General features: G+C 39.8%; 1 protein-coding gene across 1 annotated transcript in view; it reads right to left on the reverse strand.

Moving 5' to 3' along the window:
- The window catches only part of mbtps1 (membrane-bound transcription factor peptidase, site 1), a gene marked incomplete at its 3' end in the record, with an annotated part of 19155 nt that extends 7701 nt beyond the window's left edge, over positions 1-11454 (reverse strand). Inside the window, exons 1-10 of the mRNA XM_010767959.1 lie at positions 11435-11454; positions 10039-10268; positions 9758-9868; positions 9171-9280; positions 8767-8883; positions 8244-8311; positions 7083-7185; positions 5892-6043; positions 4395-4556; positions 2829-2973 (exon numbers count right to left, since the gene is read on the reverse strand). Of these exons, the coding sequence (XP_010766261.1) occupies positions 2829-2973; positions 4395-4556; positions 5892-6043; positions 7083-7185; positions 8244-8311; positions 8767-8883; positions 9171-9280; positions 9758-9868; positions 10039-10268; positions 11435-11454 (1218 nt within the window). The remainder of the gene's footprint in view (positions 1-2828; positions 2974-4394; positions 4557-5891; positions 6044-7082; positions 7186-8243; positions 8312-8766; positions 8884-9170; positions 9281-9757; positions 9869-10038; positions 10269-11434) is intronic.
- Between the last annotated feature and the right edge of the window lie 15133 nt (positions 11455-26587).

Raw genomic sequence — 26587 nt, forward strand, 5'->3', positions numbered from 1 at the left:
AGGTTTTGACAACGTTGTCATGTCATCCGTCACAAAGGGGATGGTAACAGAACCGCCCCGCGACGCGGGACGGTTGCCTCGGGGCGCGGGACGGACTTTAAGTTCCACAAAAAGAAAAAGAAAAGAAAAAGAAATTTAAAAAAAAAATTATAAATTTTTTATCTTATATATATATTATATGTCACCCCGTTTTTTCGCATAAATCAGTCGGTGTTAACACGTTCAAGAGAGGTGTAATTTTTTCTACTTCTCTCCGGATCATTAAAGTAGGATATCCCATATGGAGTTGATACTCTCTGTTTTTCCTCTTTTTCTTTTAAGTGTAACTGGACTAAAATTTCTTATATAAAACGTTACTACTACCTTATCCTTTTTTATAATAAACCAGTTTATTGTTTTCAAGTCCTGGTTCCTCTAGTGCACTACTGTAGGCCGCTCGACTCGCTCTTGTGACCTGCCTCATCAGCCGCCCGTCGTGTCCATTAGTCTGTTATATTGATACTAAATTGGTTTTGACTTTCAGAGTTTCTACATTACGCGTCCCAGTCAAGGGTAATCACCTCATTTTTTGTAGACGCAGATTTACGGGCAGGTCATCAAACTGGTCTCGATTCTCGTTTCTTTCTCTGTGCGCCGAAGTACCGCCTTTACAAAGCACACTTCTCCTTGTGGCAGGGGTTCACCCCGATCGGTTAACGAATATGCTTTATGTTTCGCAATTTCCTTTTGGACATTGCATTCCAAACCTTCGTTAGACCTGTTACGATAACAAGTTAATTTCTTTCTCTCAGATTCCGCGTGAAAGCGTTTTCTTATTTTGGTTGCGTCTTCTCCGCGTAATCGCTCTATCTCCTAGCTTCGGTTAAGGTTTCCCTCTGCCTTACCCCATAAACAGGTTTTTACCAGTTTCGGGAGGTCCCATTTTTAACGACCTAGACTTCGATCTTCAGCCTCTTTAATTAGCATTGGATTCGGGCCGGAGGCGCTCCCATTTCTTCGGCCACCGTCAGAGGGGTGATGACCTGATTTTAGAGGCTGTGAAGGACTCTGCGACCAGATCACCTGTGTATGCGGCGTGGACTCTACCTCAGCAAGAGAAAGACATTCGCTACGGAGACTGGATAACACGCCACTTTCGTGAGTAGCTACGCAGTGGACGGCAGTGGTACAGTATATTTCCGCGTTGTGATAGTTGACTTGTTACTGCAATGTGTCTTCTTTGGCTAGTTATGTTGCTTTCCTTAATTGACTTGTACAGGATCAAAGAAATAAATTACAACGGACGAATATGTAATTATTTACAGAATTTACAACTGCGTAGTAATCTAGAGCGTCAACATTTAGTCCTACCTGTGTACCTTCTATAGTGAATTGACGTTTTGCGACAAGTTCTACTAAAACCTAAAGATTTACCAACACCTGCACCCCTAAGTATGTCTCTCGAGGCATCCGTAATGACGCGGTTTTTCTTCTGAATGCCGGTGCATCGCCCGTCAGGACATGCCGGACGGCTCCCTCGCGATCCAGCCATTGAGACCATCAGATAGTACACTCGCCCCCCTCCTGAAAGTTAAGTTTATCTAGCGCGACTAATCCTCTTCGCACTCTTTCCAAATTATTCTCTTTCTCTGTCCGACTTAAGATTATAACCTACACCCGGCTCAATCGGTATGGTTCCCTGACACCTGCCCACCGACTCGACGCCTCGCGGCGTGGCGCCCTTCGCAACGCCGCCTTGTGTAGGTTGTGAGCTGAATGGTGTATGTCGGTTCGTGTGATCTTGTAGTTGGGGTGTGTAGTAGTGGTGTTGTTGTTGGTGTGTGTGTGGGTTGTGGTGTTGTGTGTGTGTAGGGGCGCTGTGCATCTGCTTTGTGGGTTTCGTGGTGATTGTTGGAGGTGGTGGTGGAGGGTGCTAACCACACTGAAGATTATGGATTATCTCATATTTTTAAGCCTCAATTTGTCACCAGAAGTCATAATTTAAGGGGTCATTTCTCAAAAATGTCTTCCGGGGGAGGATCCCCCCGGACCGCCCTGGTTTGGTCCCCATTTCAATAGCCCCACCAAAAATATTTTTCCACCAGCCGCCACTGATCATAATGATGTCAACAATGACAATGCTATTTAAAAAAACGTTGTTACAAGCAAATACAGCAGTAACCCCCTAATCATGAAGTACTCTTGTGTGGTAGTAGGGTTCAAATAGAAGGCAGAGGAGTAGCAGAATATCGTTACACAGATTCACAAAACTCTAAATCTGTGGGCAACGATTTATAATTTTTTTTATCCATCTGTGGGGCATCATAGCTCGCCATAACCGCATCATTCAGTGTGATGAAAAAGTAGCTTTTGCCCTTCCAAACCATATGCTGCTTTATTTACACCACAGGTTTCTCCTATATTAACTATTTAATAAAGTTTGTATCCAAATGTAGTCACTCGGAACCACCATTTCTATGATACCAGTGATTCCACCTGATAAAGCCATTCACTCAATCTTACCCTTTGGGCAGAAACATGAAGTACACTATATACAGTTTATATGTTTGGTCTCCACTAGGTATTGTTGCTTATTAAAGAGCACTGCCATGTTTAATGCAATGTCATTGACATATCGCTGTACTGTGACAAAGTGTACACTTAATATTCAGTATACAACAAATAATTAAAGTCAATGACAACAAAAGTGGAGTTTATTATTAATATATAACTGTGGGAGGGTTGTGACTTTTTCAGGTCACAGTACAACTTTTATAATTGAGGCACCGGGTTTACTAAAAGAAGAGTTCAAAAGAGTGCCCATGTTTTGTGTAGGTTTGTGTTAGCACCTTGTCTAAAATCCTGCCCGTGACTCCCATGCCGTTCAGGATGGTCACGTTGACGATGGTGGGCATTCCTCCGTAGTAGATGGGCTGAGAGCAGTAAGGCCACATGTAGGGAGACTCTGTCAGGTCGATGTAGCTGGGGGACAGACTGCCAGGGGACAAGGACACAAACAAGTAAGTATAACTCTGGTTTTAATATTACAAACATATGTGCTTTTTGTCAAGTAATCAGGAGAAATGCAGAAACAAGGATACGTCAAAGGACAAGGGACTACAGATAACTGTGGTGGAAACTGTAGACAGAAAAACATGTAATGCATGATTTCTCCTTGTTTTCAATAGTCACTTTGCCCCTGTCAGTATTTCATGATTGAAACAAAAAAAATGAAATAATGTTGATAACATTCAATAAGCCACATGTTTTAGAATCAGTTCAGATAACATCAAATATCAAATATCTTGTTAAATGCTAAAGCAAGGACACATGTGCATTTAAAGAATCTTTGGCCTTGAATCATGTTACATTATGTATTATATAGATGCCAAAGATATCTAGCTCCACATTTATGATTGGCATGAAATAGTTTGACAAATTATGAGATAAACCAGTAGGATATAATTATTACCTGGCTTATTTATCCAGCATTACACAGGAAATCATTTTCTGTGATTTATGATTTTAGATGAGAACAATAAAAAGTGACTGAAATGTCAATGTACATTTTTTGTGTGGATTTAAAGCCAAGGTTAACGGTGATTGCAAAACAAAATAGAAAACACAATTTGATTAGGTTTTCATCATTTATTTGTTGATCATATTGAAATTCAAAGTTCTAATTTCTTATTTTAAGAATAAGTGTTTCGGCTTATCTGGAAGTATTTTAACGCAAACACGTTTATTTTTGGGCAATTTATATTCCCTTCCTTTCTAAGAAGGATAATTCACAGCATGAAAACATTTGTATTAGTTTTTTTTTATTTTTTATTATTGTACATTAATACATAAAAAGAAAATAATCAGATAATTAGTTTTTCTATATTTTCATGTGTATGTAGGCGTGTTATCCAAAACGACCTATTTATTAATTCATACAAGACTATTTTCTATTAACACTAATGTATAGGTGTGAGTATGATATCACATGAATGCCCTAGACACCTACTGACTATGCATGAGTTTACGCTGAGCAGCCTGCATGAGAATGAATCACAGCATACTATATTGATTACATTTCTCACTTTTCCAGGTGGTCTGGAGACGGACGCTAATGTGTTCCTTTTTAGAAATAAATTGAAAAGTGGCAAAATATAGCGAGAAATTAATCAAATGGGCATCAATGTGTGGTGTGGCATAATGCCTGCATTGCTTAGTAAATGACTTAAAAACTATCCCAATGCACGTGTGTGTGAATATGACCGACAGCAAATCAGATTGATTAGCCGATCAGCTTGGAATCTACTTGTGTAAAAGCTGGACACCATTTATGAACCCTATGAGACACATGTAGCTGAGGAACAGCCTTTGGATGTACTCAGGCTTCACACATGTGCTCACTGAGATGTCTCTACCTGGCCTGAGGTTTGTAGCTGTTGAGGACCTGGTAGGCTCGGATCAGGTCTAGCTTCCCGTGGCCCTGCTCGAACATGTTGACCCCCGGCAGCCTGCGGGCCGACGCGATCAGAGCCTGCTTCATGGAGGCGGGGTTCACCAGATCCCTGTTCTGGACGGTGCTGTAGGACACAGAGGAGGACAGGCTGGGTTTAAGGTTACATTCCCTAGATTCAAAATCAGAGCAGTGCTGGAGGGGAGACAAGGGAGGGGCTGGCATTTGTTCCCTGGGAGAAGGGAGGGCCGACTGTTGTCAACAAGGGTGGTGTGATATTTAACCCAGATACATGAGCTCACTGAAGGGACTTATGTAAAGGCGGGATATTGAAAGACTGAGAATAATACCCAACATTACTCAGCGACACACCCCCTTCCTCTGGGACATGTTACACTGGTTTTCTCGCTCTTGTCCAGGATTACGGAACAAGAGATCATTACAACAGAGAAAAAACAACAACTTGTGTTTTTCAAATGCCACCACGGTTCAGCTGTAACACACCCTCCCTTTGAATGACACCACTTCAGCCAAGATCCTCAGAGACTTCATCTAAAACTACTGAGACTCAAAGTTTCCAGTGAGTCTCGGGCTTTAAGACACATATTTCCATGACTATATTGCCATAAAACATGTTATTATATATGGCAATATCTTGGCAAGTTTTATATTAGAGAAGGCGGCATTAAGCGAGATTTCTTATCATTAGTTTGACTGCAAAAATCAGTCCTGCTAACTTGTCCCTGGGCAAGATGCTGCCTTATCATAATGGGCGTATTCAGCACATATTCATATTTGAGAATTAAGGTTTCTCTTGAATATCATTTAAATTATTAGAACTGTTTCTGCATAGTTTTAAATTTACTAGGTTATGTTCGCATTATGACACAGGTTTTAGTGCTGTAACGTGACAGTTGAGTAATGATGATGAATACACTAGCTATGTAAAACGGCCAATGGTAAAATGTCTCGTGTTTTTCCATGAAGCATCTTACATTCATAACGCTAACATAGGGTTTATGTGTAAATGTAATGCATTAACCATTTAAATTAAAGCTGGCATTTTAATGACAGCATGCCCATAGGCCGATGAAAAAAGTATTAACATGCAGTTTGCTATGTATGATTCTTAAAATCTTCATTTTGTTACTAGCACAAACCCAGATTACACAATGCTGAAGCTGATGGGAATATCATCCGTTGTGCAGCTAACTACTCACAAACCAATAGAAAAAAGGGTTTGGATGAAAGCATTAGAAGAAGAATTAAGGTCATCTCCAACGCCTGTAATATATCATCAATATTCACATTCATATTCACAACTTTAGTGGAAGCTCTGAAGCTGCAGCTCACAGTTACAAACTAACAAATAAGTGAACATCTCTATGAACATAGAGACCTTCCTAGCAAGGATCAAACTCCAATCGCTTAATGACAGCATAGTCCTGTTTATCACACTGACCTGGCCAGGAGAGTAACAGCACCAGCCACCACAGGAGAGGCCACGCTGGTGCCGGACAGAGAGCGACAGCCCTCCTTCATCCCAGACCCCCGGACCCCTGAACCGTAGGTGACGATGTCGGGCTTCACCCTGCCGTAGCCCCCGGGTAGCTCCTGCATACAAACGGAAGACAGATCATGAGATGAAGACAATAGAGTCCAAAGTGGTTACAAATAACATGTTCTGCACTCTCCTGTTTAGAATTGTGTTCCAACTACAATGAAGTCCTAATCTAAAGCCACAATGCAAATCTCACTTCTTTAGAAAACATGGGGCGTCCCCCCGACATCGAGCTATGATTATCTGCTTCAGACGTGAATGTATGTTATGATTCACTTTAGTTAGTCATGATACGTTTTTGTTATCGCTGCTATCTTGTCTTTTAGCAAACCGGTAATTCGATCCCACCCCCTGCAGTTAACTAGTGGAAAGGTCTTTGGGCAAGATACAGAACCCTGATTTGCTCATGTAGGCATGTCTAAGGTCTTGAAGTGGATGTAAGCTGCTTTGGATATAAGTGTCAGCTAAATAACGTATTAATAATGTAATGCAGTATACAGTCATCTAGCCGGGGATGATGTAATTGACTGATAGATGTACACTTCCACACAACACTAACCAACAGAAGGCAGAGACAATAATTAATTGATCGAGCAGAAAGGAAAAAAATGACTAGAAATTATTATGGAAACTTATCACAAGGCTTATTTGAATACTCAATTCTGATTGGTCAATTTGAGACATTTCCGAGGTTGTTAATACTCTCTAACATGAACGTTGCTGATGAGGATCAAGGGACTATGCGCAGTCATATCAATCCACAGAAAGAAGTCCGGACGATTTAACGTCTGCTGTGGACAACAAATATAAGTCTTTAACTGTCAGAAAACACCATGGCTACTTTCGAATATTATTCTTATGGAGTGCTGTCTCTTCCTCCTTGCCTGTTCATGGCTGACTGACAGCAGAATAGATTGACTGATTCTGTGAAACTCTTAATCAGATCCCAAAGCAGATGTCTGCAGATAAAAAAAGTGTATGGCTGATAGGATATGGATGAGAGATCAGGAGCTTTCATTATGGTCCACTAGCTCATAAAGTAGAGGGTAGAAGTTTGCTGTAAAATCTGATAAGAGATATGGAGTAACTCACCCAAGTGGTCATGCCTCTGGAGGAAAACCGAGCGATGTTGTCCTCAAAGTCGATCCCCCCCACCCCGATCACGTCCATCTGGTCTGCTGGGTTGTTCAGGGTGCTGACAGAGACATGTGCATTGTTTTAATTACAAGACTTAAAGAAGCTAACTTCTCAGCACTACAACATAAAGGGGGTAAATAGAGAGCCTCTCTTTCCTATTCTGTACTTTAGTGGTGTTTTATATAGAGGGAAGAGTCAGCAGATGTTCAGCAGGGTCATAAACCCCCTTGGCCCAGGGGTCATTTGGATAATTAGATAGGTGAAGTGGTGCAGGAGAAGTAAGCCATTTTGTGTAGTAAATACATTCTGCAACAGTGAGAACATTTAACATTTTGACAATATTCATTTGAACTAATGCTGGTGTAATTTGGCAAAGAAACCCATATTGATAATTGTGATTCTGCTGCGAGACCATGACATTTTGCAGAACGGCGACAGGTGACAATTTTAGGATAATGCTGCTGCTGTAGAGCATAACATATAAATAAGACATTTAAAGAGGTAGTATAAGTGGAAAAAGAGTCAGAAAGTCCATTCTTTAGTTTACGTTAAATTTGACCAAGTAATAATGAAGCAACAAAGCTCCTGGGTGGATTGAAAGGTCCGTGTTGGCCTTATTTAATTGTCAATTTAGCAATTTAATTTATGAGAAAAAATTCATCTAAAATTGCAGAATTTTGTTAACTTTTTGGTACCACAACAAAAGGCAAACATGGAAAACCAGAACCAGGAAATGATTACCTAAAATTATTTATGATCATACAACGTTATTTTCAGTATATCATAATATTTGCCAATTATACATAATGCATTCAATAAATGTGACATAGTATATGTTTATTGAAAGGTAATAAGTAAATCTTTGCTAAAATCAACATTCGCCCACTGTTAGTCAACAAGCGTCCTAACTCCTGTCGCAACAGTTCTGACTAAAGGTCTGGTTTACAACAAATGTTACTGTCAAAAGCAGGCAAACAAATATTCAAGGTCGTTTTTGAGGCAACTGAATCCAATGCAATTTCAGACTTAAAATCCACTTTTCAAGAGATGCAGATACTCCAGTGAAACAGGAGGATTGTATATCAAAATATCTTAGGAGCTAAAGGGGTGGCATACCCATACAGAGGTCCATCGTTGCCGATAGCAGAAACCATGATCACCTTGTTGGCAGTGAGCTCCCATACCTGTCAATCAAACAAGAACATTGGTTATGGAAAAATCTAATTTCCTCAATGAGTTACATTTTTTAATTCTTTTGATTTACTCTGCAATCATTTCACATAGATGGGCCTAACTGCTTCTTTCACACTGTATCCTTAAATCTTAAATAGGTGACGAAGCCCAGTAAAAGGGGCACATGTAATATCTATATTCCGTGTTTAATGTAGCAGGGGACATGTCACAGTTCAATGGTTGCCATGCACTCGTCTATCATTAGGGTTGACCTGTTTGTGCTTAAAGCTGACCTGTTTATTTTCCAGCTCATTAACACATTGTGTAAAGGGTGCAACTTAAAGGGATGACGACTCCGAACAAACAACAAAACATCTGCTACCAGTTCTCATTGACTGCAGGCTAGTCACAGCTGGGGTGGGTCTCTTTCTGACAGTATAATGAGAATAGAACTAGTGTTTTTTACCTTATCAACAAAGGGGTGGTCCATGAAGTCTGGACCCCCAATGCTGAGATTAAGAACATCAATCTTCTTCAGTATGGCGTAGTTAAAGGCATCCAGGAACCACGAGGTGTACGAAACCTGGGAGGGGAGATATACCAACAATTATAGATTTAGACAGATACATCATTGACCAGTGGATGAGGCTTAACATAGTATCAGTATATTTCTATGCATGAAGCTGCACTGGAGAATTCAACAATCATTCAAATAAATCACATCTAAATAATCGAGTCTGAAAAAAGCATAAAGCAAGCAACGTTTATGCTAAGCTAAGGCAGGACGACAATGCTGGAGTGAGTGAGTGAGTGAGTGAGTGAGTGAGTGAGTGAGTGAGTGAGTGAGTGAGTGAGTGTGTGTGTGTGTACCTGGTTGTTGGTGAACACTCTGAAGATGTGCAGCTCTGAGTCGGGGGCAAAGCCCTGACACTCCCTCATACTGGCGATCACTCCTGCTACAAAGGTACCGTGGCCCAGACCTGAAAATATAAGCAGGAAGGTGAACATCATCCATGTTTTATATAGGTATGGCCCTACAATATATTATTCAAATATAGCATGATAGGTCCACTTTAAATTCTGACATACAGCACATATTGAATATTTTAGAGCAAATTGTGATATTTTTATTGTACTATTATTATTTTTTATAGATATATATTTATTGCAAATATTTGTCTTTCTTTTTGTTTTAATGTAAAATATTCTTTATACTACTTCAATATTTGCATACATGAAGATTTTTGAATGTGTAAACATACTAGGTAATAAACCTGACATTGGGCTAACATATTTCCCAGAATTCCCTTCTACACTGCCTTAAAAACCCAGCATTTACAGTCCATCCCCATAGAGATCACTAATAACAACCATCATTGTTAACATTATTCACATGGTTTTGTAATCATTTCCATTGCTAGTCATCAACATTATCTTTTTTTCCCCCTCCTCCTTACCATCATCTAGTGTCTTTTCATTAGTCCAGTTGGTCCTTTCCTTCACGTTCTTAAAATGTGGGTGCTTCTCACTCAGGCCTGTATCAAACACTGCCACCTTTACACCAGCACCTGGACACAGAAGCAAGATTAAATCAATAACTACAGCAACATATTGCCAGAAGCACACACACTGTTTCATTAAAAGAAATCCCTCATTTCTGTTTGATCATATACAAATGTTTTGCCAGATGTTTGTCCTCGTCCCCTCTATCAGAGAGGTCATAGGTGTCAGCTCTAACCTGTGTGTCCCATCTGCCAGAGTACGTCTGCCTGCAGGATCTGGGCCACGTGGCGGGGGATGGCCCGCAGGAGTCGCCGGCTGGAGTGGCGTCCTGTGGCGTGCCAGAAGCCCGAGCTCAGAGATAGGCTGGTTCTTCGGAATGTGCGAGATGACTGCCATGACTGCGTCCCGCGGGTGGCGTTGCAGGGTGCAGAAGGCTCAGGGGCTACAGAGACAGGACACAAGCAACTGTGTTAAAGAAAACGTCTAATTCTTCCACAAACTGAATTTAGGGTCGCTACAAAAGGGAGTTTGTGACTTGAGGCTATCTAGCTTTTTTGATTATGCAATTATACTACGACATAGAATTTTTTTTTTCATACAAAATAGCCAGGCGCTGAATGTGGTATTTTGCTAACCGGAAGATGCATCGCAAGGGCTATCAACAAAAAGCAATGCGAATATTGCAGAAACCAGATCTGTGGCAATAACATGGTACTTACACATTTTATTCAGTAGGGTAATCTTTACATTTTAACATCACTTTTCTAATTGAGTAAGTGTAAATGCAAAATCCAGAAGTGAAAATCTAGGCTAGAAACAAACTCCATCACAAAAGCAAGACTTCAGGTCACCACCGCTAAGCTAAAGGCAGCTAATGTTCTGCACGAAGACGTTAAGTAGTTTCATTTAAACACTCTTTTCATGACGCGTAAAAGCTTCAATACATTCTCTACTGGGGTATTAACTGATCTGAACTTATGTTGTATAACAAACGTGGAAAATATCTCGGAAGCCTGTATGAACCCCATCTTATTTCAGGCATCTAACCTAAAAACGTGTTCAAAAAATAATCTGACTGGAGGACGAAGGAACCCGTGCGCCAACTCATTTTCAGGTTTAGGACTCATTCCTGCACCTCTCAATTCCTAATAAGTGTTTCTCCAAGTCCTCTCACAATCAAGAGGGCGGCAAAGAATACCAAAAAAACGTAATTAACTCATCTCGCCTTAAATAGATCATAACATGATCTATTTAAGGCAGGCACGTGGGGGTCAGATTAATCTGAAGATACTTTGGTTTAAAATGAGACCAAACGTTTCTGTTTAATTACATTTTTTAGTCAAAAAATATCACTTGAGGCTCCTACCAGCCAATTAAAAAGGAGGGAGAAATCAGCAGTACGTGTAAAACAGTCAATAACATAGGTCTTTTTAGGTTAGCACAACCACTGGTTTGATGGGTCGAGTAGTATTCGAGATAAGCTGTGGACAGGCACATGGCGGAGATAATGACATGCCTTGTTCCTGCCGTCTGCCTCTACAGCCCATCCTGCAGACATCTCCATGTTAACCTAATCATTCCTTTATTATGATCTCATCTCTTATTTCTCCCTTGTACTTTCTTTCCCTCACTTCCGTCTCCCTCCTTCCATCTTGGATTCCTGATGTGAGGCAGCCTCATTTGAGCCTCACTTTTAATCCCTTGCACAGAGCAAATGAACAGGAGGCCATTAGCAAACAGCAGCAGATCCCCGCAGGGCTTTTTATGCCTTTCAAGTAGTGAAACACAGCGGTGATGTCTTCTCTCTTATCTGCTCATTAATTACCTCGATAGGTAGCTGCTTCGAGGACTCACAAATTGACCGATGAGAGACAAATTCGATCAATGCCTACTTACCTTGCTCAGGTATACACTTCTTTGATAAAGGCTTATCTAAATTCCCAGGAAGCTAAGTACATATACACACCAACAAGTCTCAACACTTTAGATATGGTATTCAGGGCGGCTTGTATTAAATTAGTTCAATGCACTTATTGTAAAGCTGGTGTTCATTTCTGACACGCACTAATGCATCCTGAATATATTTACATATTTCAGGAGCAGGTTACTTATTAGGCTAAACATGGGCAAACTTGCTCTGTTGTATTTTCATTAGCGAGTGCTGCAGTGTATATATTAAAGAATTGCTGATGTTGAAGACAACATGTGTATAGATAAATCCTAGAGTGTGTATGAAGTCACCCACTAGACATAGGGTCCAATATAAACATGTGATGTGTGAAGCCAGCAGGGAACTTGAACTGAGTTAACAGGAAATCCATGAAAGGCATCAAACAGCTGAATGAATGCCCCATGTGTCATGAACAGCTTGACGTTTGAATGAAGCATCGCCAACAATGTCAGGCAGAAGTTTGAGGCCTAACGTATGAGGAGAGAAAAAGTAAAAAATATATAAAATAAATGAATACTCTATTAATTGAACTGAATATAAAAATAATAAACTAAAACGTTGGTATTTACCTTATTCAAAACAAGAATCATAATACTTTATGAATCCTGGAGGAAATTATTTTCAAATGATAGAAATAAAAGATGAACAAAAAATAGAAATACATTTGTATATAAAAAACTAAGAAGCAAAAGTAAGAATGTGCAAGAATAAAAAGAAGATATTTATATAAAAATTATAGGTCGTAGTCAACTGTAAAAAAAACAAAAATAAAACAGAAAACTACAGTATACAAGGATAAAATTATTTTTCCAAACAAAAGGAGTTAAAGTAAAAAAAAAAGCAATAATAAAATGAGTATAAATAAGTGATGAGGCACTTCTATTTATATATATCTAAAAAAAAATTAAAAAGCCGGTTCACGTCCCGATTGGACCAACAACAAAAAAAAGAGAGTGAGCTGGAAGCTGGAGAGGTGCCAGTTCATATCCAAGGCCACTGCCGAGGTGCCCTTGAGCGAGGCACCTAAGCTCGAAACTGCTCCCATGGCGCCGGGTACCTGGCAGCCTCTCTGCTCTGCCACTTCTCCTATCTGCATGTGGTTGTGTGTTTATCAGTGTTTTCGCCAGACCAGGGCTGAGAGGGCGTCCACCCCGAGAGCAGGGGGGTTGAATTTTGACTTGAGCCGTCCCTTATAGATACTGTCTTTTTACGTTAGTGAGCCGGATCATTTGGCTCGGCTCTCTTAAAGCGCCGGCTGTTTCGGTTCCCAAACGGCTCTTCATGTTACCACAGTTTATCACGGAGCCTCAGTTTCGCCGCTGCGAGGCTCTGGTGCTCGCAGCTCACGCGCGTGCTCCACTAGCACTGCTCATCGCGTCCAAATCGCGCACGTTCCGTGTTGTCCTGTAGCAGGCACCGCCAATGTTACGGCTGCTGCCTTTCTGGTCGTCTTCTGTCTTATCTGTAAATGAGCTGTGCGGGTGCCCTGATGTCATTGGCTGCCATCTCCTGGTCCGCCTCCTGAAGACTGTGATTGGAGCACGCAGGGCCCGACGCACTCCAATCGCAGCACACAGCCGGCGCGCACCTGCTGGATATGACTTCAAAGCCTGTGACTGAGGATCACTCTGGAGGCTCTGCTGTGTGAGCGGATGCCTCTCGCTAGTGGCTAGTTTGTTTGCGAAGCTGTTAACAGTGGTTAACTCGTGTGGTCTGTGTTTGTCAGTATTGTTGTGATTAGATGTGCTTCGATTAGTTTAGTATTGTTTGACTGTTGTCCTCTACCTTAGCTGTGTTTTCTTACAGCCTTCCTTTGTTAGTTGTACCACTTTTAAAGTGAGGTTTTGTTTCGTTCTTTATTTAGTGTGTGAGTATTTATTTTCCCTGTATGTGATTAGACTCCTTTTTTAGAGTCCTCCTTTTGTTGGTTATTTATCAACCTGTGCCCTTTTGGCCTTTTTGTTTGTTCCAGGCTGCATGCCTGCCATTTTTACCCGGCTATATAAAATAAACCCTTTATAATTTTACCAATTCCAACTGGTGTGCGTTGTTTCCTCTACCCCTAGAGGGGGACGTAACATACGGTATACCGTATGTTACGTCCCCCTCTAGGGGTAGAGGAAACAACGCACACCAGTTGGAATTGGTAAAATTATAAAGGGTTTATTTTATATAGCCGGGTAAAAATGNTATGAGACAAATAAAGAGCTTTTTGAACATTAAAACATGGAGACATGTCCCAGTAGAGACACTAAATACTGATATGAACCTGAAAATGAGCAGATAGGGCCTCTTTAACCAGCGCTATGTAAAACTGAGGGAAACTGCAGACTTGGGTGATCATTCTTTGTGGGTTTGTGACTCAGAGGTACAATTGTTTTTGACATACACAGATACTTTTTTAAACACACTATTTGCAGTGAAATGCTTGTATCCTTGCGATTAGGATGGGCGTAATAATGTACTACTACAGAGTTCATAAATCCCAATGATTTCAATACTGTCGTTGGATGCTGTATTGATGTGACTTATTTTACTGCACGTAATGCACTACCAGGTCTGTGCACTACAAAATACAACAACTTGTATTGTTACTTTGTATTGCAGAGAACTAGTAAAATGAGTAGCTGGAGCTACGGCAGACCTAAATATTTGGGAACATGTGTCTTTACAACTGCGATAAATAATGTCCACATGCACAGCTACAATCCAGAGATAATCGCAGCCTAGACGTTGTAATAGGTGGAGGTGAAATGTATGTTGGAGGCTTATGCTGTGTCATGTATCTTTAGCCAGCACTGGTGATTTACCTGCTGTGTGAGGAGGGGGGGTTAGTTGTCTACTGGGACACTGAAGTGTGTGTGTGTGTGTGTGTGTGTGTGTGTGAGTGTGTGTGTGTGTGTGTGTGTGTGTGTGTGTGTGTCTCTGTGTGAGAGTTTGTGTGTGTGTGTGCGAGAGAGAGAGTATGTGTGTGTGTGTGTGTGTGTGTGTTCAAAATTCCTGTCTAAGTAGGGGGTAGAGTTTGACTCATTACTAGTCACTCATACTAAACGCTTCTCGGAAAGTACGTTGAGAGTAGTCATGCACAAACAAGCAAGCAGAGTCACATTCAATTAGCAGAAAATATAAACAAAAGCAAAAGAAGAGTAATTGTGTCATATTAGCTTGGGTAAAATGTTAAACTCGTTACAGTTCAGATCTTAACGTTCTGTCCCCACATGTGTATCACTCTGCTGCCCTCTTTTGTCCGGTGGACAGAGCTGCATTGATGCCAACAAACTACTTTCTTACACATTTCTTTTTTTAACGTCCTCCCCTCAACTAAAAAAAGGGTTTTGTTTATTGTAAATTCACTTTGCAGATTAATTTTCTACAGGCTGTTTTTACATTAATCTGTTCTCTATATCATTTATCTATACTTAATTTAAATCAGTCTACCCTGTATGATTTTGTGACATCACATCTAGTTTGTAAGCCAATCATGGTCCAGTATCCGACTAACACAAGAACACTGTTACGACCCTGGTCGTTAGGTGTATTGTGTGTAGAGATACATTTGTCTTTCTTTCAATTAGGCTATGTTTCATTTTAGTTAAGTTTTAGTTTGTTTTCACAGGATTTTTGATAACTTGAATTTAGTTTGTAGTTTTTCCGAAAGGCTTCTTTTTTGGTTTCATAGTAGTTTTAATTTGTGTTGTTTGGGTGAAGTATGTAAGAGCTATACAGTTCAAATCTTTGATATAGGGATTCACTTGAGTACTAGTCTCTACCACACTCTTGTCACCAGTAATATCTTCCCGACCACATAAGACTTGTGCTGAATAGCTTGGTTAAACTGTATATGATCAACTGCAATATTACAGTTCTTGTTATTTTATTCTGCAAGACTATACTGCAGGTGAAAAACATGAGGGATTAATTATTAATCAATTGCGGTATAGCGCAATCTTCTGGAATGTGAAATCAGTTTTTTGTGGTTCAATGTTGCAAGAGTTGACAGAAACTCATGTTCCAGCTTGATCTCCTTTTTTTCTAACTGATAGTATTGTTTAAATTGCAATTTAATTAAAAATGTTTTTCTTTGGATTCAATTTTCGAAAAGGACATCAATTGTAATTCTTTTTTTTAAAGTCACTATTTTTCAATGTTCCATTTGATTTTTAAATTCATAGTGAACAAACACAGACAATGAACTCCTCAGTGAGGAAGTAAACATCATATGCCTAGCATTTGAACTTCTGAAATATTTGGATATTTATGTTATGTTCAGAACCTTTTGAGTTTGAAAAAAAACATGGCCACCACAAATGATTCAAAACAGAGTATTTTTTTAGGACTAATATTTCCAGAACTAGAAATGTGCTCTCCCTCGTTACCTTCACCTACGTTAGGGAACCAATGTCCTCCTGTTGACAGTACTGGCATTAAACATTAGTTCACTACAGTTTTCTCTAACCTCTGTCCCCCTCCAGCCGTGGCCCAATGTGTCCAACCTGGCCAAAGACTTTGTGGAGCGGATCCTGATGGTGGACCCCAGCGAGCGGCTGACAGCGGGCCAGGCCATCAAGCACCCCTGGGTGGTCAGCATGGCCGCCTCCTCCTCCAACAAGAACCTCCAGCGCTCCATATCTCAGAACCTCCTGAAGCGGGCGTCGTCGCGCTGCCACAGCACCAAGTCGTCGCAGTCCACCCGCTCCAGCCGCTCCACCAAATCCAACAAGGCCCGGCGGGTGAGAGAGAAGGAGCTGCGGGAGCTGAACCGCCGCTATCAGCAGCAGTACAATGGCTGAAACTGGGACCACAACCTCATACTTTAAGGGGAAACAGCACTACAATGACTGACATTTTCAAGATGGCCACCACCGTTCGAAGTTGCCGCCAGTGTTTGAGGCCAAAATGGCAAATTATACCTTTAAAAAAAGACAAAAATGGATGAAAAGTAGCTGCTGCCATTTGAGAATTCCTCTCCCAGCGATTCTCCGAATGACAGAAAAAGACAAACCACAGAAGTCTTGAACTCCAAGGGTTACATCATCTCTCCATCCATTCCTTCACTTTTTTCTCAGGAAGGATGGTGCCTTCCACTCCTTTTTTGCTTTTCTTACAATCCCTGTGTCTCTACGTATTTATTTATTATTGTTGACATGATTATTAGTCTCCGTTCAAACGGTCACTGGATAATGACTTTCCGCGAGGATCTGTTGAACAGAGTTCTGGGTTACTGACGTTTCTAAGAAGAAAAGGGGATTCCCCTCGGTCATTCCTGATTGGAAATTGCTGTGAATTTATTATTGTACAGACCTTGTCTACAGATGTGGGTGACGCAAGCACACTGCAACCAAACCACACACTCGAAGGTCAAAATGAAGGCGTATTTTTTATTAGTCTAAGCTTATCTACTCTTGCCATTATTGCCTTGTTGATATCATTGTTCTAAAACTGTCAAAAGATTGTGAAGCTGTTTTGTGTTGAATCTTCAATGTATTGTATTAGACAATAGGCCACACAGCCCCGCTCCCAATGACATTTACAGATCATTAGATTTAACCATGAAGTACCTGGGATGATCCCTTTGTATTGTAAAGCAGTATTCTAATCATTCACTGTCTTTGCAAACATCTCTGCTGTTTGTTGGACCAGCTCTTTGTAAGTTCAATGTTAGCTTGGCCTTAAGATACATTTTTATTAAGTGGAGATAAAAGCAAGTTGTAAAACACAAACACATTTTCCCTAAAAGAACAGCTGTTGCCAAGCTGCACTACAACTTGTTTCCTAGCTAAACCGACTGACAAAGCTAACATAATGTTAGCTTGCTAATATGAGACCAGTTCAGAATGAGGAGATAAGAGCTATGTGACCTGACAGCTTGCAATACAAATGCTTTTAAGAAACCCTTTTAAGTGGAAAGACTTAAAATTGAATTTCCTGAAAATAATAATAAATGTTATGCCCTAAAAACAGTATTAATTAAAGCTAGTTTAGCATTAGCTAGTAATGCTACTAACTCCGAAACAGTCTTTTAAAGCCAATGGTGCATTTGCATGCCCCCCAAGGCCCAACTTCCCGAGTTGGGAAATCGGTTTCCCAATTTCATGTGTGTTCATGAGCAGGGATGCTTCTAATAAGATATTGTATTTTTTCCTCTGAATGTTTAAACAACAGCTGTTTCTATGTTGTTGTTCCAAGTGAGAATGTTCATGTGCGACACAACCTGAGTCCTGCCATCGTTGCTAGCTAGCCTCTGTTTTACCAACATCTTTAACGAAGTGAATGTCTTTTGAACAATGAAAAGATTGAATTTTTCACTCTAAGCTGCAATTTTAAAGGCTAGATTCCCTTTCAGCACACAATATAGGGCGAAAAATCAAGAAAACATGATTCTGTTTCTTTTTTTAGAGACTTACCAAGTTGGATGTAGAAGCTTGTGGAGCAGAGGCTAACCACTAGTTTTTCAGTGATAAGGTATACCAGCAACTCTCAGGCTGAAAAACAGTCCTCAGTGTAAAACGACACTTATGACCAAAATGAAGGAAACCACTGAAGACAATGAGGAGCTTTTGGAGGTATAAAAACATCTGAATTACAGAACCTATTATGCAACCATGCAAGTTTTCTTTAATTCCTTTCGCCTGTAAGTGCACTCAAGCTGATCTCTACTTCAAATCCACATTAATGATAGTAATAAAACAACATGTCTCTCTTTCGGTTACAAAATGAAGTTCAGTCGTTATTGGTTATTACAGCCTTTAAAATAATGACAAACACTAAACTAGGGATTTTGTTTGTGTAATATCATCTTAAACTTTGTCAAAATAATGTAATGATTGTTATTGAATCTTTTTGACTCCTTTTATTTTGAAAAGCACTTAACAGTTAAAATGTGTCCATCCTTCTTTCTTAAATCGGACCTGTTAACTATGTTTTTATATATGTTGTCCATTCAGAGCTCTCCCAGAGTGAACCAGTTGCTACAGTGTGGTCTTTTCTCTTTACAGGAGTATTTTTGCTGTGATTTACCCCACACTTATAACATGTGTTGCTGTTGTGAACTTTTTAACACATACTGGAAACCTAACCGAGCCATGTCAGCTGACCTCCGTTTTTTTGCTTTTTATCTGTCTATTTTTTCTTTCATTTCTACCGGGATGTTCGGTAATTTCTCAATTTTCCTCGATGAAAAATTGATTTAAGATCGTATATTCTTCTGTCCCACCGATGTTATCCCTGATGTCTCACCTCTAAATTGTTTATATAGTCTGCAAGTGAAGCTTACATTGGAACTGGTACGCTCTTAATTTGAACTGTCTTCATTTTGATAGATATTCCATCCAAAATGTGTCTTTTTTTTTAATATATCAAACGCACTCTGTCGGGTGTTTTGGGTGAGGTATTGCTCATGATGTGGCCTACATTCTGTTAGTTGGTTCATCAATGGTGTCTGTGTGAAGTAAACATTTTGGACACGTGTTACAAGTCACAAAATAATAATTTGGACTCAAAGGAATTGCTGTGGGTGACGTAGGCAGCAACATTGTTTAGTGCCTTTTGTATAAAACAACAACAAATAACCAAATCAGTTCATTAGCAGAATGTCAGCACATTTGTAAAAGTGTTTACTTTCATGTTTTTATATATCTGTGTGATTTTATATAAACGCTGTCCTCCTAATTGAAGTAGCCAACTCATCACTGTTATCAAAAAACAGTTATTTTGTGTTACTGTGTGTCTAAATGAATGATAACACTTTGATTCTTCATTAACCTTTTTATTTTTTTAAAGGTGAGTTGTATGTGCCAATAAAACACTCGAACCTGACTATTTGTGTTTTGATACTATTCTCCTGTTTGTGATTGGTCCAACAGGTCACAGGTTTATTTGTAAGTGAGTAAAGACAAACTCTTTCTCAGGAGTTGGTGGATACCAAAATGGAGGAAAAAGCAAAGTCAATTTTGGACAGAGGTAACTTCTTGGAGTCCCTTATATAGTTTTAAAAGTTGTACTTGTTTCTGGTGATATTGTTTTGGTTACATCGCAAATGGATTTAAAAGGAAAGTATAAGGAATCTAAAATGTAACCAAATATACTGACATTTAATTCAATAACTCAGTCATATGTAACTGATAATACAAACTAAAATGCTTGTTGAAATAAAATGAAAAACACAGATGGCTTACACCTTAACAGCCGTATCACTTTTAAGATTTTTTTTAAAGTATTTTATTTATGTATTTTTCAGATGGAGCAATATTCTGTGTCTGATTCTGATAAAGATTGCCCAGTTTAATCAGAGCTAATGAACATAAGGCTGAGTGGTAATGACAACTGTGAAACTGATTCTGGAGTCCCGTTGTATTTTATTGTAAATAAACCTCTTGTTATAATAGCCATTTAAATGTCTCAATACTTCAGATCTAAATGTGAACTGCCATACTCTCAATCGCAAACACGTTTTAATGGTGGAGAGTAGGCTACAAATCTTTTTTCTCGCAATACTAACTGAAATTAACATGTTTATTAGGAGTTCAAAATAATGTAGTTCTACTGGGTCCTTCTTGATTAAAGTCCAGTTTCCTGACAGTGAACAGCGCCCACTGCCGGCAAACCCGCAGTTTGACCTGGAACGCTGGACTGTTAAAGTGGTATCGTGAGGCCTGGTGGGTTGCCAGGTTTGATACTTAGCTTCAAAACGTTATGATCCAATGTGTCATTGAAAAGTGTGACGAAAGTAATAATATTATAATCAATATTTTCAAAACCAATACAGGGAAGCATTTATCTCTTTATGGTGTATATTATCTAAAATGTCTGGGTAATCTACCTGTGGGCGGTCGTTTTGTAGGATAAGTTAACCAAACATGGCAACCCATCTTAACTAGACGTCAGTGGTCTGCGGCTGAAGCGTTTACTGAGTTTGCTGCTAGCTTTTGTTCGGTGGACAATAAACTACCTACCGAGTAGCTATCAGTGTATTAATACACGGAGATTGAAAAATACACACAGATAACTGTGATATATGAGGCATTGTTCAGCTCGGTGAGTATTATCAACACACAAACCACAAGAAAACATAACTAAGCTAGCTTAGCTAACGCATGTGATACACAGATGGGTCTTAAAACATCTATTAGCATGTCTTCTTGTTTACAATACCTGTTTCGGAAGGCTAGGTGTAGCGCTCGCGACACTAACACGTGCGTTCACGGTTTTTTAAATAACATTGTTTACTGTCGACATACTATTTGTTCTCAATATTAGCCTCCAGCATGCTTGCTTTGTTTATGCTGATAAAGTCGTGACTTTTTGTGGCTACATCTCTTTGTTTTGTCATTCGGATAGGTAGCTAACGTGTTAAGGTTTTAGTTGCAGGCTAAATGTTATGTGGAGCTGTAAAGAGATGTAAGCTGTTATTTAATCGCATGACCCAACGTAAATCCTGCTAACACTAGATATGTCATGCACCCTGTAATGTAAACTCAAGGCATTTAAACTTGTCTGTATTCTGATGTGTGTTCGGTTTATCCAGGGAGTTAAACACGAACAAAGTACTCGCATCTCAAACTTAAGAAACAAAGTAAAAGTCCTGCATTGCAAATGTTAAAAGTAAAAAAGTATGCGCAGCAATATGTACTTAAAGTCCAACATGTTAAAAAAAACTATTTCTGCACAATGGCCCTATTTAGAACAATATAAAATACAGAAGTATTATCAGCTACATGTACTTCAAGCATCAATAATACTTTTAATGTAGAATGGAAAAACATTTTCGCCGTTATTTGTTATTATTATGTTTACGATATTATCCTGTTTTTAACCCTAACATTTTAGTGAATTTCAGTATTGTAGTTTGTCCCCGTGGAGCAAAACAAAGTGAACATGCATAATATGTATATTGCAGGTTCACAGTTATTGATCAATTATTATGTATCTTAATTGTACAGCTTGCAAAGGTGGAGCGTAATGCATAAAAGTACATCATAATGTATTAGTTGATTTATTTTTGTATTAATCAATCGATTAATTTTGTATAATATCAACTAATAATATAACTAATCTTTACAAATGAATTGAGTGGAGTACAATGTTTGCTTCCAAAATATTGTGTAGAAGAAGTATCAATCATAACATGGAAATACTAAAGTAAAGTACAAGTACCTTTTTAAAATTGACCTACTCAGACATTACTAAAGTAAGTAAATATACTTAGTGACTTTCCATCTCTGCACCACACAGAACAAAATGAGGCTGTTCCAATAGTGAAGCATATGAATGTGGGCTGTTGTGTGCTCTGCTACACCATCACCCTTGATATTACACAAACTGAATTTGTGTTTTTTATTTTTGTATTAGTCCAATCCTTGGTTCTATTGTAGTATCATTGATTTTAGAGGAAGGGAGGTTCCTGCCACAATAGTACATTTACCACATTCCTACTAAAAGTTATTTCCTAACTTCTCTGCTAAAACCGACTTCACTTGCTTACACTGCTGTGGATCTTTCTTTTGATTGATGCCGTTTTTGTGGCCTGGTGTTCTGTTGACACAGGTAGTCCCAGCCTGTCTTTTACAGCCCTGCCCTAACCATCGGGGCTATTTTTACAGCCAGGGTCTAAACCAGTAGTTGTTAGCTTTATTGTTGTCGCACACATGCAGGGATCCTGCCCCGAGTCGGATCTGGTGATTGAACCCCCTCCCTCCTGTCAGATCAGGGGCCTCATTTATAAAGCCTTGCGTAGGATCGAGACGGGAAGGTTGCTTACGTAGGACAAAGCAAATAAATACGCACAGACATTTTCCGATTCATAAAAGACTGCGTACCGGCGCAGGACTTGCGTACGGCACATCCTACGCCGGTTTCACTTTTTATAAATCAACTCGAAATGCGGTGCAGCTTTTGCGGGCTTCACGTAACGCCCATGTTTGCCTATAAATAGTCAAAGGAACGCCCTTTCATTCATTCATTTTGACTGACTGAATGCAGAAGATCGCAGTAAATGACGACAGAACAGCTAAAAAAGACATCTCACACCGTGTCAGATTTTGGGGTATTTTGGGGAGGTGGAGCCAAATCATATTGTTTGGTGGATGCAGTTTGAACCAGAGTAGCAGCATGGAGGTCAGATCGTCACCAAAATAAATAAATAAGTGGTCCGAAAAAGGTTAATGACAAAAAAAATACACATAGCCTAACCTTCCTCTTCCCGGGGTACAAAACGCATCAATGACAGCGACCCAAAACAACACCATTTATATAAACACCTATCCTGACAGGGCTCCCACAGCCAAGTAACAATTACAAATGAATTAAGTCGGCACGGCGGCCCACATTGAAATGACTTAGGCCTACCTTTGATGATCAAATCACTGAAACACAAAGTCCATCCTCCTGTCCTTTTGGATGAAGCACTTGATGGCGGGTCATGCAGCTGATCCTTTGCCACTCCAGTTTATCATTGTAACTCAATCTTGAAAATGACTCGTTTTTCTTTTTTAATTATCTTTTAGAATATCTTACCACTTGAGGGCCAAGAGCAGTGGTTCTCAAGTGGGAGTACGCGGACCCCTAGGGGTACGTTGGAGTACTGTAGGGGGTACGTGAGATTTATTTTATGTTAATGACATAACAAAAAAAACAACATAAGTAATGCATTTAAACAAACTACTAATAGTAGATAAACTACTTTATTCAAAGTTTACAGTAATTCCGGATAATAAAATGGGAAAAATAAACGGGGTGCTCTCTTTTCCTCTCCCTCTCCTGACAGCCCGTCAGTCTCGTGCAGCTCGCTGAACCTGTACTAAATGACCCGACAGTAAAGAATACACTAGTTTAGCTTGTTTCAGAGTAGATGAACTAGCTAAGTGTGTTAGGTCTAACTCTTAGTGGATTTTGCTCCGCTCAACGGTCCGTCACAGCGGGGGAGCTGTTCATTTCATTTCATTTCAAACCTCTATTTAATCTCATTGGTCCCATTGAGATCATAGATCTCTTTTTCAAGGGAGACCTGCAGCATATAGCTTCCACATGAAACATAAAACAATAAAGGACATCATACAGGATACATTCACAATATAATCCTTAACATGGAATTAAATCATACTGGAATCCCTAACCTTTTATTTAGACATTGACAAATATTTTTTTGTTTTAAACATTTATTCTTAAATAAGACAGTTGTAAATTATAAGAACATCCTGCCTGAATCAATGTTAGAAAACAAGTGTGAGTTCATTCATCAATCTTGTATTATCGTTTTTAACCAAGCCCCATTTAAATTAGATAACACGTTTTTTCAGCATATCACAATTATCCCCATAATGGAAAATACTTATTTTGAGTGTATTATATATATATATATATATATATATATATTATTATTTTTAGTCCGTCTCTCTCCTCCCCTCCACACCCTCTCTTTTAGTGGACCTCCCCAAGATAATAATTCGGAAAACGTCTGTAAATGTACGTGTCTTGCATACTAGGTTGGTGTGATGTCTCCCCCCTTTGAGGGTTTCGTATTATCGTAGAAAGTTTTCAGTGTTAATGTGTTAGTGGTCAAATTGTTGTACAAAGAATGGTACAAGGTGGCAGAAAGCAGAATTTGAGGTCAAACCCATGTAGCAGAAAAAAAGAAACTCAGGCCAGCAACACCCCGTCTACCCTACCTTGCACGCACTCCCTGTAGTCTGGAATTCCCTCCCCGATCACACCAGCACTCGACGTCTATATCATGGAGAGAAGAGAGTCGAGTACTCGATAAGGGTAACTCGGATGTGTGTCCGGTACTCTTGCGAGTAAGAGCTATAGGTATAGCTGAGACCAGTGAGGGGGTGAATATGTCCTTCGTCCCTCCACGTAAACCCAATAACTAGCTTCAAGCAGCCGTGCATTCGTCATAGGGTGTCGTCGTCTAACTCTCGGTGGTTGTGTGAGACACCAGATAAAGAGGATTACCGGTTGTCAGTTTAGCATGTCAAAGTCATAACTCTCGACTCTTCTCGGGTGTCGTATCCGTCTGGACACAGGGATGCCCCGGTCAGCCTCGCCCGTTCTCTATCTGCTCGTAAAGTGCGAGGAGTCTCTAGCTTTGCTCAGGTATGCGATTGGGGCAGGTACGACCAAGATCCAGATGGGGAACACAGAGGAGGGGTCGACCTGCACGGACCTTGTGGCAGGATCCCTCCGCGGGTCCACCGTAGGATTGATCACGGGCTTGGTGGAGTGACCGAAGGAAAGCTGCGCTTCCTCCCGCCGATTGAGGCTCCTCCGTGGCCCCGGCTGCGTCCGGCGATGCTACTTAAGGAAAGAGAGGCCGAGAGAGAGGACCACCATCACGTCCCACCTCCAGACCATGTGTCGTTCTAGTCCATGTAACGGGTGGTACAACTATTCACCTCCCTACTCTGGTCCCACCTTTTTTCTTTTTCGTTCAAACCCTCCCACCTTACTTTTCACTCCCGCTTCGTCACCTCTTGTTCTACGACCCAAGGGGTGACTCAACAAGGCAACAATAGACCTTCTTTTCTTTTTTCCACAGTCCCTTCCGAAAACTAAAATTACCCCTTATGTATTCAACGTATTATGTATAGAAGGAACGCAACTGAAATTTGTATGATTAATGTGGTAGAGTTGTGTACTACTCAAAGCTAAGTAAAGTCAATTAACGTTTAACTAAAACACTGGGACGTTTGTGTATGGGAGTCGTATACTTAAGTAACGGATAATCTGAAGTCACCACGACGTTTGATAGACTACCAGAATTCAAAAGTTCTCGTCTATCTCGGACTGCTTCCCGAAACCCCGGTCTTGGTTCGTTAGTATTATTCAATTTCAGTTTATGCATTGTAATCACTAAAAGTATAACAAAATGAATTTTTGGGAGTGTCACCATAAAATACTATTACTTACAAATTGATAACAAAAAACTCTCATGATTCTATACAAGCCGTATACATAACATCTTCAACTTACTATTTGGAAATAAATTAGTGTATGTCTATACGTATTGTAAAAACCTATAATTATAATTTTGCAAAGTTGAATGCTAGTATAGAAACAACATGCGTTTCTATAACAGCATTGGGAGACTGAATAACGAAACCACCATACGCGGCCTCTCTACGCTATATCTGTTCAGGTCACGCCCTTTTTCGAAAAATGGTCTATATCAACCTTATTCCGTTAGGTAACAGCATTTATAACTAATCATTTCCCCAACGTCGTTGTGGAATTGATGTGGTGTTCTCGACAAGAAGAGGTTCCGAGAAACAAATTACTTCTGTCGCGGCAAATTGAACTTAACTCGAAAATAATACATCCAACCATCTAATGCAGTCCGTGTGACCTTTAGTGGGTTATTCTGGTCCCAACTATCGACTCCAGGATAAACAGGTAAGCTTTAATCTACGCTTTGCCTACAAAAATCTAAACCACGACTAAGTGTTTTGGGGGGTTTTTGTAGTGGGAAACTTGAAAAAGATTGAGGGGATTTTGATGACCCAATTTCTTTTGGGTTGTCTCAGATCAATAAAGACAGGACTAGTCCAAGTCTCATACTCACAAAGGAGCGAACGCAGTTCCCCCCTCCTTCAGACCATACCCACGTTTCTTACATCTTACACCATATATTAGTGAGGAAAATAGTCGGTTCAGTACTCTTCAAACACGTTGGGAGACATTTTGTGGGACAATGATTTATCTCGTTTTTCTGTATGTCTATGTCTCTCATGTTGAAATAGATGGACTTAACTAACTGTAGACCGAAGTCAGGTATGTCATCAAAATGATTTACAGATACCGGTCGATTACCGGGTCTTTTTTTTCTTTATTTTATATA

The sequence above is a fragment of the Notothenia coriiceps genome, unplaced genomic scaffold (assembly GCF_000735185.1).
Source record: "Notothenia coriiceps isolate Sejong01 unplaced genomic scaffold, NC01 NC01_scaffold00004933, whole genome shotgun sequence".
Classification (NCBI taxonomy): Eukaryota; Metazoa; Chordata; class Actinopteri; order Perciformes; family Nototheniidae; genus Notothenia; species Notothenia coriiceps.